Source organism: Pseudoliparis swirei, chromosome 12 (assembly GCF_029220125.1).
Source record: "Pseudoliparis swirei isolate HS2019 ecotype Mariana Trench chromosome 12, NWPU_hadal_v1, whole genome shotgun sequence".
Classification (NCBI taxonomy): domain Eukaryota; kingdom Metazoa; phylum Chordata; class Actinopteri; order Perciformes; family Liparidae; genus Pseudoliparis; species Pseudoliparis swirei.
Genome location: NC_079399.1, coordinates 12,995,642 through 13,012,907, shown reverse-complemented (window position 1 = coordinate 13,012,907; position 17,266 = coordinate 12,995,642). Strand labels below are relative to the sequence as shown.

At 45.9% G+C, this 17,266-nt stretch overlaps 1 protein-coding gene across 1 annotated transcript in view; it reads left to right on the top strand.

Moving 5' to 3' along the window:
- The window catches only part of fut8b (fucosyltransferase 8b (alpha (1,6) fucosyltransferase)), a 104,443-nt gene that overhangs the window by 62,944 nt on the left and 24,233 nt on the right, over positions 1 to 17,266 (top strand). The window contains exons 3-5 of the mRNA XM_056427881.1: positions 8,608 to 8,726; positions 9,704 to 9,866; positions 15,513 to 15,627. Of these exons, the coding sequence (XP_056283856.1) occupies positions 8,608 to 8,726; positions 9,704 to 9,866; positions 15,513 to 15,627 (397 nt within the window). The remainder of the gene's footprint in view (positions 1 to 8,607; positions 8,727 to 9,703; positions 9,867 to 15,512; positions 15,628 to 17,266) is intronic.

Sequence of the window (17,266 nt, the reverse complement as noted above, 5' to 3'; positions counted from 1 at the left end):
AGACGGCGAAGGTTTTATCCGAAGCACCTAACCTTCACACTACTGCATTCATTTTTTATGAGTAGCCTCAGAGAGATTCCATCCCGTAAAACTGACATTACTCCACCTTTGTGTTGAGTTGTTGTGCAATAGAAGCGCACTGCATTGGCAATGATTTACAGTTCAGAGTAGGCTTTAACCTGGTTAGCGCCATCACACTACAGCAGTACTCGATGGATGCGTAATGCGTTATTGGCCAGTGTTTTCCATTCGTCGTATACCTGAAGGGATCGTGTTTACAATTTCTCATTCACTTTGTGGAGGAGAGTGATAGTCATGCTGAAGCAGTTTGCATGAGACATTTTCTTTATCATGAATTGTTGTAACATCACAGCACATTGCGAGGGTGAAGATACTTCGGTATTCAAGCTGCTAAACCGATTCCTCACACACCACGGAGCATGCTCTCTCTCTATTTTTGCTGAACTCTGCATCACTTTTACGATGCAAATGTCGCGTGAAATCAATCAATCAATCGCCACTCGGACTCAAATTAGTATCACCTGGCTGGCCTACAGATTCAGTCCAGTGATTCGGTTATTCGGACCATCCCAGAGGGATTTGATTGACAGGCAGCGTGCCAACCCACCAATCACCCGGCAGCATTAATGAGAGGTGAGCACGAGGTCGAGTTGCTCCGTCTGTCCGGCTCCACCCTCTCTGCAGCTGTCGGTCACCTCGGGCACGAAGCCACGGCTATTGCGGAGACAATGACACGCGGCGGCCTGATGGTGTGACATGGGAGGGAGCGAGGGGTGAGAGTGACAGCTGGGCTGAGCGATGAGGACCTGATCGATCCCCCAGGCATGCCAATGGAGGGATGGAGGGAGCGGGGCGAAGAGGAGGCAAAGCGGAGGGAAGCATGATGGATGGCGTGAGGACGGCACGAAAGGAGCAGCGAGTCGGAAATATAAGATGCGGACCGAGAGGATGAGAAGAGTTGTGGAGGCGGCCACTGGTCAATCTTGTCTGGTACTTTTTCCACACCTCATTTGAATCAAGTAAAAAAAATGCACATTTAAACAGCCGTGCAGTTTAATGCGGTGAGGCCACTGTGCACCCGTGAACAAGGAGTCAATGGAAGGACTCATTTCTCCAGTCATGGTTTCATCCCACACCTAACAGATGCTGTGGTGCCTTCCAGACCTCAACTCCCATCGACGCTGCCGTCGGCCAGGCCCAGCGGGGGGGGGGGGTCTGCTCCCACACACACTAGCCCCATTGTGGGAGCGCTCTGTGGTCGGGACATCTCTGTCAAGTAGGGCTCGAATGGAGCTGGCTCGCCGTGGCCGTACCGAGGCGTTGCTGGTGGTGCAAGAATGCACCGTACACAATCAGTTTACTTGGAATCATACTGGTGAAAGTCAGTGGACATAACAGGAAGGCAAGGTCAAAGCAAGATGAACTGATTCAACACAATAAAGAAATATTTGCACAAGCACAACACATGTATTGTACCACGCATACAATGCCGCATAATACCGTCATGCACTAAACAAATGGGGATAGCACCATTCACGCCTCTTCACAGCAAACCGATTCTCAGTGGAGGTCGCGGGGTTTCATTGTAACGACCAGATATTCCACCCATTTATAGTGTTTACTTGCCTTTCCCCCCCCCCCCCCCCCCCCCCCGACGCATTCCTGTGGTTTATTAGCTTGACTTATTGGACTCAAGTGGTTTGTTTTCACACAGTTGAGTTTACAGCATAGGCTGCAACTGTCCGTTCCTTCTGTGACGCATCCCTTTATATCGTAGGTGCAGAGGAAGGGAACATTAAAGCAGATGGTCCTCCTCATATTAAGGCAAATTCAGTTTGTGTCGCCTGCTCGTCATCTACGCCTCACAGAATACTTCACATCTCCATCCATATGTATGGCTTCCCGTGTCTGATTATATTAAATCTAACCACAGGAATATCCGCCGTTCACACTGCGCCGCCCGCCTCTGATCACCCTGTGAACCTCATGGTTACCGGATGAGGGGGCAGGAGCCAATGGAGCGGAAGCCGGGGCACCATATCAGAGGAAGCCGGGTTTCATGCTGAACCTCACCTGCTCTGTGACTCTGCGCTTACTTCCATCAGGCCCTGCTTTATCTTGTCTTTTACGCCACAGTATTCCCCCCCCCCCCACCACCTTTCCGCCCTGCCTCCCCCGAGTCGGAGCTGTTACGTCTTCTGTATCGTTTGATTGAGACTCTGTTGAATCCATCTGCCTTGTCTAGTGTTCGCTTCAGGTCCTGTCTCTTCGGAGCATGTAAGCTAACCTCTGTATCACGTCTCTCCTCATTAGCCTGTGCTGGTGTGGCCTATTTCTTCTGTCTTGTTCAAGGAAATATCGTGTTGCTTCATGTTACAGTTTTAGCTACACTCAAAACCCCAGGGAAATTATGTCACTTAGGAAATAGTCCCATTTCCTGCACAATGCTTTAATGAGCAAGTTAGGGTGTGGCCTTTGGGAGATCCGGTTGATTATTGTTTGAACAGATTCAGCTGTGACAATAAGCAGTAGAGCTGATACTTGAAGAGGAAATGCACCTCACCTGGGTCTTATTTCAAGAGATCTGTGTCAGGCAGCTGGAATGGGCATTCCCAGATTTCCCAGAGAAAGGAAGTGTACATTTTAAGACATGCAGCAAGACTATACATACAGTAAAGTGTGTGTATATATATATATGTTAGGGCTGTCAATCGATTGAAAAAAATTAACTAATTAATCGCGAAAGTTCATTCTTTTTAAAGACAAAACTTCACACAGAGCTGTGTTTTCAAAGAGGCTCCTACCTATAAAGTGCCAGTGAGGTATTTAATATCGTGGATGATAAATTGTTTCTTCAGTGAAACATCCAGATTAGTAAAAAAAAAAAAAAGTATATTGAGACACATTGGTCCCGTCATCTTTAACATTAAACAAGAGCAGAACCAGTGGCCTTGGTAACTGACTGACATTCACATATGTTCACCCTCTGGAGGCTGGGGGCATTTTCTCCATTTAACAACAAAAAAAAATTCACCTTTTAAAGGCTTTTGCATATGACACATACCCACGTGTTATACATCAAACATTCCAGAACAATCTCAGCTCTGTAATAAGGCTCATTGTCGTCGCGCCGTGTTCTCTGGTTCTCTGACTGACAGGTTGCTAATGAGCCTCACCTGTGAGGTGGGAGGTCCTTTGTGATTTACTGAGTGTTCATTGGTTGTTTTTTTTGCAAAATGTTGACAGACAAACGGATTGACAAATCACGGTGAAGGTTTTGTGTTACGAGTTCTTTCCGCGTCCCCCGACACGTCGCCCCTCCGTTCCTCTGTGTATCAGAGGGGGAGACGGGAGGAAGGAGGAGCAGTAGGAAACCCGACTGATTCATCCACGAGTTAAACTGATTCCTGCTCCGTATTTTCGCGGAGAAATAATTGTTTTAAAAACGGAAACAGTGTCAGAGGAGTGCAAAAACGTCAACGCACACCGGAAGTAAACAAAGTTGCGTTAAAATATTTTAGTGCGTTAATCGCGGCCAAATTAATCGCATAGATTAACGCGTTCACGCTGACAGCCCTAATATATATATATATATGTATCCATGATGCAAAAGTATGGTACGTTTTATAATAATAATAATATCACACGTTACGTAATCATCCCATATCCATAATGTGTATGGCTTTGAAGCGATGCTCAGTGAGTGCCAGGGCTTCTCCGATGCTTGAACAGAGAGAGGAGAGCTGTGCAGCAAGAAGGGCGATGCAACTTTAAAAGTCTCATCTTTATGCCTGCCAGCGACTGATGTTCCTCACTCATGGAGCAAATTGAGTTTGCATGCCTTGATGACACACTAACATGGCCTTTGCAGTGTTTCACCGATGCCCCTGTGCAAACGTATTGCGTCTTTAATAGTTTTATGTCGAGGAATTTATTCGATATAATAATGTCAGCGGTAGCTCTTTTCTTTTCTCGGCTGATTTAAAGTCTGTGTTCTGTGTCAGAGTGCTCATTTGCGGTTCCTTTATTACATGCATGCAGTAGTTAGTCATTGTGTTTTTATCCATGTGAAATATGAAATGGACTAAAATAATACTAATAATAATGAAGATATTAATTTGAAGCTAATGGAGGGCAACCATATGCAGAGTTGTGCCTCCATGGCAACAACAAGGAATGATCCATCATTGGCTACCTCTGCACACAACATCATCTTTTTTCAGTCGTACTTCACATCAGGCCACCCATTCAGCATGGAGTATGAATAACAATGAAAGGGATTTCCATTTCAGCTGCTATACAGGAAATATTTTTTGTGGGCTTTTTCTCTTCTTCATTTGTATCATGTATTTCCCACACTAAATTAAAATTGTGTTAATTATATCGTAAAATATGGTCCATTACTTTACAACAATCAGGCATTCTTAGTCATTTAACAAAGTCATGGGAGAATAGTGTTTTTAAATCAAAGTCGAAAGAAATATCATAGAACTGAAATTAATTATGGAAGAGTCATTGGCAAGTGAAACCTGATATGATTACTGGATGTATGGTTCAGAAGTAGATAGGCTGGACCTAACAAACATGAAAAATGATTCTGTACTTTGGAGATAATTTTAAGCTTCAAATAAACTGGGACAGGGCTCTAGGAGGCTCCGCTGTGGTGTCTGAGCAAATCAAGGAGAATCTTTACTGGTGTAGATTTAAAGACGACAGCCCTCACAAGTTTTTACTGCAAATCTTCAGCCCAGAAACCTACAAATGAGAAAATGCAGTAGAAATGGGCTTCAGCGGTGTGGATTGGGATGATGAACATTCTCCGTGCCTCTCCAAACTCCTCACTAGTGACGAAACTAGGTGTAAATATAGAAAGAATCCAGCAAATGTGTGGCCTGCTGTAATTGTTGACACATTTTATTCAGGCTGATTTGTGTTGGCGGTGGAAGCGGAAATTCCTAATGTTTGCACAACATCCAACATGTTTTTTACAGATTTGAAAATCATGAGCAAATACTCGAGTCCTTCTTGTGGTGGAATCTCACACCGGCCGCGTTGCTGAACTGGCCACGGCTGTAAAAAGGACCGTGGCCCGTCCGCTTCCTACCTTCCCTCTTGAGAGTTCAAGCCCACCGCCCACCTCTGCCCAGCATCCTTCTTGCTAACGTCCAGTCTCTGGAAAATAAGATGGATGATGTTAGGGCAAGGATCAGATTCCAACGGGACATGAGGGACTGTAATATCTTTTGTCTGACGGAAACATGGCTGACCCCGCTGGTGCCGGATCGAGTCATATGCCCAACCGAGTCCTTCTCTGTTTTCCGTGCAGACAGAACGGAAGAGTCTGGTAAATCTAAGGGTGGAGGGGTTTGCTTCATGACGAGCAACATGTGGTGCGACCCCAAGAACATTAAGACTCTTTCTCGTTCCTGCTCGCCGAACCTGGAACATCTGACGATCTCATGCCGTCCATTCTACCTTCCCGGAGTTCAGCTCGGTCATCACCACAGCCGTCTACATACCACCACAAGCGGACACCGGCGTAGCACTATCGGACCTACATGATGTGTTATGTCGGCATCAGAACAAGTATCCGGCGGCTGTGGTGGTGGCTGGGGACTTTAATAGGGCAAACCTAAAAAGTCATGCGAACTTTCACCAGCACATTACGTGTGCTACCAGAGGGAAAGAACGTTGGACCACTGCTATCGCCATTCAAGAGAGGCTACAAGGCTGTCTCTCTCCTCCGTTCGGAAAATCAGACCATGCCGCCATTTTTCTGCTTCCGGGTACCAAAAGATCGCGGGAAGCGGTAGTGATGAGGAACGAAGCGGTGGTCTGACCAATCAGAGGCTGAGCTACAGGGCGCTCTGCGTGTCGTCGACTGGGACATGATCCAATCCAGTTCCAGTGACGCCAGCGAGTTCTTGGAAGTAGCAATGAGCCTCATAGCAACGCTTAACGGACACCATCGTCCCCACGGTAAAAGTTAGGGTCTTTCCTAACCAAAAGCCGTGGGTTGATAGATCCATCCGTGAAGCTGTGAACGCCCGTACTGCTGCCTATAACTCCGGTCTTGTATCCGGCAACATGGACGAGTACAAGGCAGCGGTCTATGGACTGAGGAGGCGGTGAAGGAAGCCAAAGGAGGTACCGAGACAGAGTGGAATCACAGATGGAGCAGCGACACCAGGCGCCTATGGCAGGGGCTACGGACTATCACAGACTACCAGAGCAGACCCAGCGAATGGTGAGTGCCGCGCATCCCTAGCGGACGACCTGAACTCATTTTATGCACGGTTTGAGGCTAGCAACAACAGCGCTAGCTCGCCGCTAACAACAACACCGTTAGCATAGCCGAGGTGAGTTCTACCGCTGGGGATGAACACACACTCTCTGTGACCGAGCACAGTGTGAGGAGGGCTCTGTTGAGGGTGAACACCAGGAAAGCTGCAGGTCCAGATGGCATATCTGGGCGAGTACTGAAGACCTGTGCTAACCAGCTAGCTCCAGTGTTCACCACAATATTCAACCTCTCCCTGGCTGAGTCCGTGGTGCCCGCCTGCTTCAAGAGATCGACTATTGCTCCTGTGCACAAGAATGCTTCTCCAACATGTATGAATGACTTCCGACCGGTGGCCCTCACCTCGGTGGACATGAAATGCATTGAGAGGCTGATAAAGGACTACATCTGCGCCTTCCTCCCTTCCTCCATGGACCCGCTGCAGTTTGCTTATCGTCCAAACAGATCCACGGATGATGCTGTCTCCCAGGTACTGCACACCACACTCTCTCATCTGGACAGCCAGAAGGGGGCTATGTGAGACTGCTGTTCATTGATTATAGTTCAGCTTTCAACACCATAGTCCCTCCAGACTGGCCGGCAAGCTGATTGAGCTGGGACTGAACACCCGCCTGTGTGCTTGGATCCTGGACTTCCTGACCGCCAGGCCACAGGTGGTCAGGGTGGGCAGACACACCTCCAAATCCTCACCCTGAACACAGGATCCCCAGGGTTGCGTCCTCAGCCCCTACTGTACTCCCTGTACACACATGACTGTGTGGCCAGGTTCAGCTCCAACACCATCATCAAGTTTGCGGATGACACAGTGGTGGTGGGCCTGATCTCCGACAACGGCGAGAAGGCCTACCTGGAGGAAGTTGCTGATCTGTCACTCTGGTGCCAGGACAACAGCCTCATCATGAATGTCACCAAAACTAAGGAGCTGATTGTGGACTTTAGGAGGGTACAACAACAGAGGACGTACTCACCACTGGGGATTAACGGGACTACTGTGGAGAGGGTGAGCGATATAAATACCTGGGAGTCCACATCACCGAGGACCTGACATGGTCAACAAACACAGACACTCTGGTGAGAAAGGCAAGGCAGCGCCTCTACCACCTCAGGCAGCTGAGGAAATTTAAAGTTTCCCAGAGGATCCTTCAGTCCTTCTACTCTGGAGCTGTAGAGAGCGTCCTGACAGGAAGCATCACAGCATCCCATATCCATAATGTGTATGGCTTTGGCGATGCTCAGTGAGTGCCAGGGCTTCTCCGATGCTTGAACAGAGAGAGGAGAGCTGTGCAGCAAGAAGGGCGATGCAACTTTAAAAGTCTCATCTTTATGCCTGCCAGCGACTGATGTTCCTCACTCGTGGAGCAAATTGAGTTTGCATGCCTTGATGACACAGCAGTGTTTCACCGATGCCCTGATTTAAAGTCTGTGTTCTGGGAGGCAACCATATGCAGAGTTGTGCCTCCATGGCAACAACAAGGAATGATCCATCATTGGCTACCTCTGCACACAACATCATCTTTTTCAGTCGTACTTCATCAGGCCACCCATTCAGCATGGAGTATGAATAACAATGAAAGGGATTTCCATTTCAGCTGCTATACAGGACACACTAAATTAAAATTGTGTTAATTATATCGTAAAATATGGTCCATTACTTTACAACAATCAGGCATTCTTAGTCATTAGGAGGCTCCGCTGTGGTGTCTGAGCAAATCAAGGAGAATCTTTACTGGTGTAGATTTAAAGACGACAGCCCTCACAAGTTTTACTGCAAATCTTCAGCCCAGAAACCTACAAATGAGAAACAAACTCCTCACTAGTGACGAAACTAGGTGTAAATATAGAAAGAATCCAGCAAATGTGTGGCCTGCTGTAATTGTTGACACATTTTATTCAGGCTGATTTGTGTAAATTCCTAATGTTTGCACAACATCCAACATGTTTTTTACAGATTTGAAAATCATGAGCAAATACTCGAGTCCTTCTTGTGGTGGAATCTCACTACCTTCCCTCTTGAACCAGTTGCTTTCACAGTGGATGACAGCAATTTTGATAATTGTTTCATCGTTTAAAGTAATTGAGCAATTACTTTCGTTACTTTATTAAGTAATCAAAAAGAGATTAATGGCTTCTAAGATATGGAAATGGGTTATTACTTGCACCTCTGCATTAAGTATATTTTTACAGAACAATTTTTCCGTTATTAGATATTCGTATTAACTTGGATGGAGTGAAGCAAAGTTGCGCTCTCACCCATCACACCCTCTCCTTGTGTCGTCCTCCCCCAGGATACCAGACGGTCAGGCAGAAGCCGGCTCGCTCGCTGCAGGGAGACTGCGCTCCCTGGAGGACCAGCTGACCAGAGCCAAGCAGAAGATCAGCAGCTTCCAGAAACTCACTGGAGACGGTAAGAAGGGCAGGGAAGGATTTGGCACAGAGCTTGGAAATATGAAAGCATTGATTACCAAGGTGTGTGTGTGTGTGTGTGGGGTTGACCATATACGGAATAAACCATTCAACGTGTGAGCTTCTGCCTGCAGCGAGAAACTCCGTCTCGTGCACCGTTAAACTTGCTGTGGCTCGGCAGCGGTGATGGCCTCGCCGTGCAGTCGGGTGGGCGGGGTGACGTGTGTGTGTGTGTGTGTGTGTCTACAGCTCTAAGCAGTGTTCAGAGGGGCTGTCGGGTGAGCTGGGAAATGTGTGAATGAAGTGCAAGCAGTGTGAATGCCCCAACGGCCGAATGGAGGAGAGAAAAGAGACGGACGGGGAGAAAATAAAGAAGGACATGTGAGCGGGGAGGGCAGCGCAGGGTCAGCCTTTCAAATCTTGCCGCAGGGGAAGAAAAAAGGGAAAAGATACCCTCCAGCTTTTTTTCCACCCAGGGATAGAGTGAGGAGAGAAGAGGGAGCCCAAGATAGGGCGATAAAAGAAGAGCGCTTTTTCCTCTCCACCACCTTCTCCTGCTCGAGGCTGACCTTCCCATTCCGATATTTTCTTTGTGTGTTTCCCTCCCCAGAAACCAGAGCAGTCAGCTGTGTTGTGCATGTGGGTTACGCCACAATGTTTCACCTCGGTTGGGGTTTAGAGTTTCTTCCTGTTGTTGGAACGGTGTGAGAAGAGACACGACACCAAAACGGTGATCGAGCGCTCCTTATTGAGGTCAAAACACCACCGGGACCAGGAATAATAGAGGAACATTTAGATGGTTATATTCCAAAACCTTGCTTTGTTCCATGAGCCGATTTAGATGTATATAGTCCGATGCTCTAACGTTCTTAAAGACCTCTTGGCATTGTTCCTCCCAGCTGCTTAAGATCATACCTGTGCATCAAATGTATCTTTATTATGTGTTGTGAGCCGTTGTCCCTTGCTCCTCACCTGCAGGCCCCGGGCCCACACAGGAGGAGCTGCGTCGGACGGTGGAGAACGGCGTTAAGGAGTTCTGGTACTTTGTTCGCAGCGAAGTGAAGAAATTGGCCAACGCCGAGCTCAGCGAAAGGCTGAAGTACGCAGACGCACTCCTGCAGCACCTGGGACACCAGGAGAGGTGAGCATGTCGTTGCACGAAGGTGGAAATGGGGAAATATGTCACATGGATTTGAAGAGAACTGTGGAATTTGTGAAAAAGCCAACAGTTAAATCAATCAAGCCAATATTGGGTTACTTAATGTAACCCGGGTTCTTTGATAACAGAGTGAGGTGTTTCACTTTGGGAATCGCCTCAATGCGACCAACTCAGGAAGCTCCATTGACACCCCGTCTGTCAGTGACAGACGGGTGGAACTGTGCTGGGGCCCGGGTCCCCTCGTATCATCACAGTCGACCGCCCCTCTCAAATGATTCTTGTTTTCTTAAACTAAGATAAACTGTCATAGTTGGGGGAAGTGTCTGACCTGGCTGGTCGAGCTCTTCTTCTGTGTGGACATGTGTCACATGTGGCATGTGAATGAATAATTTAATGAGTTTATTTATGTCGATCATCAAAATATAAAACCACCAGGAATTTTTTTTTTAAAGAAGAAAGATGCACGTGGCTGACCGAAAGGGTTAAGGCTGAAGCTATCTATCTTATAAGTGCCCGAACCTATAATTGCTTGAAAACTTGTTCCGAAGAGCCTTTTATATAAAACAAAAACAAAACAATCAAAAACAAACGAACAAGAAATTCAAGCATATGTCCCCATAATCCGTTACTTCTTATGCTTTGTCAATGTGTGCAAGGGTTTCCTCTTCTGGCTTAAAGTCGTGTGCATTTGATCATTTGGAAACTCAAGATTGCCAAAGAATGTGGGTGTGATTGTGTGTTTGTCTTCTCCGCGTTGTTTCCACAACTTAACACACTCCCAGTAACTACTGGGACAACTCCTGGCCCGCTGCCGTTGAGATTGCAGTGAGATGCGGAGAAAATGTGAAGTGGTGCTCTTCTCAATAAAACATCTTTGATGGGACGTGTCGCGTCTCGGTCAATCAGCAGCTGTCCACAGCGTTTGGTGGTTTAGGTTAGCTTGAATGTTAGCCCGCTACGTCTACTGCTGTCACGCTGCACGGTGTAGCGATACGAACAAAGTACCCGTACGTTAGAAACTATGTGATTTAGCATATTTTTAGTATTGATACTTCATTAAGAGAGCGATCAGAGCGCACGCGCTGCTCCGTGTCGAGCTGTCTGCGCGCACTGCGCTGCGCAGCGCTCACAGCGAGTGGCGTCAATTGGCGGAGCTTTAGAGACCGTCTTCGGCTTTAAAAAAAAAAAAAAAAATGACAGAAGTGAAATGTTTCAGTACTTTTTCTACAATGCAGACAGTCTGTAAAGTTATGTAACTCTACAATTGATCGTATAGAAGTTATAATGTTAGTATCGTGACAACAGAGAGGCAGAACAGACTTAAGGAAAAGTCCTTGAGGACTGTTCAGGCCACAAAAAAAAGGAATTTGGTTCATGAATTACTTTGATATTTGTTATTACTATTATTATAGGGCTTAGTCAGAGTGGAGGACCTTTTGTTCTTAAACTGTTTATTATCATTATTTTGATGTATGGTCAGAACAATAAAATGACCGTAGTTGTGGTTCTAAAAGCTTTGAGGCTTCATCAAACAACGTGGATGTGGTGACAAAAACAGAAAGTCACCTGCACCCGCACCCCCCCCCCCCCCACCCACACACACACACACACACACACCCGTTGTCACCTTGTTCACCCCTCATGAGTTTGCAGGTATGATTTAGGCACCCCTGCGTTCGTCACACTTTTTCTGTTACAAACTGACCCCGGCCCCCCATCAGAGAAGGGAAAAGTTATGTTTGGAGACCCCTGGACTACACATTCAGTTACGATATAATCCACATATTTTTTGATGAAGGATATAGTCATTAAAGTCCTCAGTGGATAGATTGTAAGTGCTTATGGTCGTCTGTATAAGAAATATCTCAGAATTCTGATCAGCGTTTCAATCTCTCCCCGTTGTTTATGTGAGGATGTTGATTACTGACTCCCAGGCTACTGTTTACCAGCTCTGCCTACTGATGATGTCAAAAGATGGCATATTTGACAGGTGAACTTGAAAGCAGCACCGGCGGCGGGTGCTGAGAAACATAGGGCAAAGGTCATCGACACATTCTCTGTCATCTGATGGCTCCCACGCGGCTGAAGGAAGAAAGGCCTGATCACTTTGCCAAGTGGTTCATTGTAATCCTCCTGAAGTGGCTTACAGGGACCATTGTCCTCGTGTTTGCTGCCTAAGCTGCTTCCCAAGGACTGATTCCTCACTGTGTACACATAGGCACGCACACACACACACACACACACACACTCGTAGACTTTCACATGCATTCACTCTACTCTATCTAAGCCCACCAGTTGTCTTATATCTGCTGAAGCCGAAGGCCAGAAGGGTCGGCACCGATAGGGGCAGAGGTGGAGAGAGCGATGAAATGTTTGACTGGTATGAAAGCGCCGCTCCCTCGTTTAAATTCTGCTCGTGAAGGGTGTAAGGTCCCAAGTTAAATACAAATGCTGGTAACTTAGCGGCCGTCCCAATGAAGACGACCGCTGCATTATGGAGAGCTTTAAGTTCTACAAAGTCTAATTTACAACTACCAGAAAAAATAGAACATATTAACATTTGAGAAGCTGGAAGCAGTGGATTTGTTTGCTATTTTTGATTTATATTTAACTTAATCACTACTCAATCATCCTAAATTGTCAAATTTATTTTTTCATTAATTAATCCACAATCATTGCAGTTCTAATATACTTAAAAGCAAAAATCAATCTACTAAATACTATATAATAAATCTAATAGATACTAAATGTTTTAGACCTATTGTTTTCTATAAATTGTATTACACATTATATGCTGCAAATATATATATTTTTAGAAAACATAGAAACATATTTGTAGTAATTCTAATGTTATAGAAAACTAATATTAAGAAGATTCCTCCCAAAAATGTTGTTAGGATTATAAACGGTGAAACAACACACGGTGAAACAACACATGATGGAGAGGACAGCATGGCTGAAGCTGTGAAGCAAGAAAGTTAAGAGATTTGGTTGGGTAAACTCATGTTGCTGTTCATTTGTACACATCATCGTGGACACTATAGGCCAGTGAAAACATCACTTTGCTCCTCCTGTTTCCCGTCCTCTGTCTGGCTTTAAACATGGAACATGCGCTCACCTTGTGAATGCTCTCCCACCGGTGCAGCATCACGACTCAGAGAAGCTGTGCTCTGCTGCCAGAGCCCAGCGGCTGCAGTCTGAACCAATCAGGAGCCCCGGGGGACTCCACCAGCTTCACATACTGGATGCCCAAGACCACACGCAGGAAAAAACACACAGACGCATACCCCCCCCCCCCCCCCTAGATATCTGGGCAATGTGGTGTCTTTGTTGATTCCCTCTTGTTAGATGGTGTAACCAATTAGGTAATGATCCCCCCCCCCCTGTGCGCTCCTGAAGGAGCATTAGAAATCCGTGTACACATTGTGGTTCCATCTTAAAAATGGGACGATGAGTAATGATCTTATTGGAGAGAAAGGCACTATTCACCCTGCCGCACTGTTGAGATAGGACATGTTGTGTTTATCTGCTTTGTGTGTGTGTCTTTGCATGCACTACTGAATATATGCATATAGGAACTCTCAGTCAAACAAGATGTGACTGTTTTGGGTCAAATAAGTGAGTATTAGATGAAGCTTGAATAAGTGTGTGTGTTTGTGGGGTTTTTACCTTAAAGATAAAGCCCCGCTAGTTCAATTATCAGACCAACTCCAATGACCACAGATGACAGACTCGAGCTCGTAGTTTTACTTGTCACAAGGAGAATGCCTGAGCTGTGCCTCCGCACGTCTCCAAAACACTCTGGCTCAATACTCCCTCGACAGTCCTTTTATTGAAGCAAGTGGTTACACAAAACAGGATGAGGTCTCTTATCAGTATGAGCTTTATGACCTTGAGTCCTGTGTGGTGTGGGTGAGTTATGTGGGGAGAATTGAAACAAACTCTTGTTCCTGTGTCTGCTCATCAACCAGATGTGACCCTGGAACCTTTTGCTCTCAGGGTGACCGGTATAGAATAAACCACACAGCAATAATATGATTGTAATTATTAATCTTCTTCTCATAATTACAACCCCGAGGAGTAAACAATAATTCATAGGGCTTACATTCTTTAATACAAATTGAAAACACATGCTCTAAAACCTAACAGTGTTTGGGTTGGAGAGAGAGTGTGATGTGTTTGCATCTGCCCTTAGCTGCAAGCATCGGAGCCCTTGGGCGTGTTTGTAAGTGAATGGTCACGATGCGTGGCAGTGTGTGTGACATGACACAAATTCGCTGTCGGAGGCGTGCAGATGGCAGACTTGATCCTAAACGGAGCTAAACAACCAGAAAGACGCAGTTGTCATCAGTCGGCTTGACAAACGCGACACTTTTTCTCTAAACATCCTGAAAGCATGATGAGATTTGGGAACGTCAAACACTGTGTGCTGGGAACACATGCTGGTGGCGGTTCTGATCTAAAGCCCGGTGTCACGTCGTGGCAACTTCTGGAGGAGAAGGGCTTTCACTCCAATCACATCTGTGTGCAGGAAATAATCAGGTTCATTTACCCCATGTGAGAATAAGAAACCACTGCATCTCGACCCCGATTTTAAATAACAATGAGCATCATCTCTCAGAAGGTCGCTGACGACGTATGCCAGCGTGTAATGTGAGATGTGTAAAATATCAGAGTCTGCTTAGTCGTATTGAAATAATTCTTCTGTATCTTAAAATATGGTTGGCTATGTTGATATAAAGTGTATGTCTCCTTTTGTATTTTGACAGATATATTGTACCGCGATATTGTACATTTTATTTCTAAACACAGCCTGTTTTAAGGCTTATAAAGTGAATAGGGTTATGGTTCTGTACACAAAACATGTAAATCTATAAAACTACCATTAAACAGACCTGCTGTTAGATTTGCGATATCTCAATAACCGAGAACAACTAGAGATTAAAACTATTAACAAGACCGTGTTGCTAATCTGAAACAAATCTCTGGAAAATTTACCTGAATCCAACATGTATAAAATATTTGATCACAATGCAAAAGAGATTGTGTGATTGTGTGATCCAGGCTTCATCGAAGCAAATACAGACCGTGTGACTGCCGAGGCCACGCGGGGAATCAAGTTGATACGTTTCTCTCTTAATTGTCTTTCATTCACTTTCTTCTTCTAATAGTGAATGCGAAGACCGGCCTTTGAAAATGATGAGATCATTGCGTCTAAGCTGGCAAATTAGTAGATGCGTTCTAATCTCTCTCAAAATGACGGATGGCCTGAAGATGCTTCCTTCGTTGTCACAGAAACGTGGTAAATGGCGTAATCTATTCAGTTTAGGGATTTTTACAACGAGATGTTGCCAGATATTGTCGTTGTTAATGAGAGAAAAAGAGAAGCGGAGATCCTGAGAGAAAGGGTGCTTTGCCAGGATTATGAAGTACCAGAGAGATCTCAGAGATGTAGTGTTGCTGTCAGGTTCATATTCATAGATTTGATTATGAGTGGTTTGCTGATAACACTGTTGCTAGGTGTTCTACAAACATATAAATAAACCAACAGCGTTTGTAGCAATCAGTTTTTCGTTTTTTTGTTGATGAATTAATAATTATCTTTTTAAAATGTGTATGTGTCTGCAGATCCATCTTGACAGACATGTACTACCTCAGCCAGGCGGACGGAATGGGCGAATGGAGAACGAAGGAGGCTAAAGACCTGTCGGATCTGGTCCAGAACCGAATCACCTACCTCCAGGTACCTGCTGCTCAGCCAACCGGCCTTGCACGCTCTCTTACACACACACACACACACACACATTCACACCGCATGTACTGTCGACACAAACACACGGTAAGCATCGATCTGAATGCTTCCCTCACAGGCACAACTGCACATATGCGTTGTTGAGGGCATGTTTCACACCTGCTCGTCTCATTTGCACCAAACGTAACAGTCGGCTGCAGTTTCCAAAAGGAGCAGGTGATGGGTGTGAGAGCAGACTGTCACAGCAGTTGGATCTGACAAGCAGGATTCTGGTTGCTTGTCAGCGATTTAGTGACACACACACACACACACACACACTTGACAAAAGACAGACACACATGCAGACTTGCAAAAATGACAGATCGGCAGACGCGCATCATATTTACCCGAGCGGAGATGGATGCACATATGCTTACAGCACACGACACACATCCTCAGACCCGTGACTCATCCATTCACCCCAAGCCGGCCCGAATCCCCTCCCCCAGCTCTGGTGCTGACGGGTTCCCGCGGCACTGGGCCCTGCAGCATTAATGAGCCGGTGTGTGTTTGATGAAGAGGACCCAGTCAGTCTGGCTGGGCGGAGACGGCACCACTAACAGCTGCTGTCACCAACGTTGAGGGATCACACCGCTCCACCAGCTGCTGTCACTAATTCATCACACACACACACACACACAGTCGTGTACAGATAGATTCACCCGCACCTTCGCGAGCAATTGGCACACACATGCACACAGTCACAAGATTGATGTACAGATGTGTGTGTGTGTGGCTGTCCCTCTCACACACACACATCTATATGTACACAAACTGACAGACTCCTCCCTCCCTCCTATCCTGCTGTCTCTGCCACCCACACCAGCCTCTCCCTTCATTCCTGGTTTAACTCACTGGTTCTCTGCGTCTGCCCATCTGTCCACTCACAACATTCAGTGAACATGGCTGCCTCCTTCAGATGCTTTTCATCTATTTTTGCCTAAATTCGCCTTTTATATGGCGGATTTAATTGAAAGTGAGGAAGATGGTGTTTGTGTTCTTGGCATCACTTGCCGCTCATCAAACGTCTTCAGTACCTAAAAGTTATAATGCTTAAAGCAACTATGATCAGTGTTTTGCATTAGTTGCTATGAGGAATGCTCTCAATTTAAAACTCATGCCTCTTCATGAAGTATAGGAGGCCATCAGCTCGACCCTCTGCAACACATTCTTATCCCCACTCGTCACGTCCTGAAACTCTTGGTGTCACTTTCTATCGACTGGGTAGCCCAGCACGTTGACCTATAACGCTCCCAGAGATGCTCGATGCTAAAGGGAGGAGCCTCTATCGGTATTCTTAATGCTTGTCATTGGGTCCGATTCCCCCACAAAATCAATTCAAAAGATTTACGGCACGCAGCTTCCCCAGAACGTCCTTCAGCTCAGACTCCAGCTGAAAGGTGACATATCAGCCTCAAGGTGATATGTCAGTGTTGAAAAAAAACAAATCAGTTTTTGCAGCTTTAAGATTTTTCGTCCTGGTTGATTTGACACCACCTGTGGTTGATGATGATGATGATGATGATGATGATGATGTTACTTATACGCAGAGTTCTAAAATCTGTCAAAACAACAGGAGAGAAACTTTTAT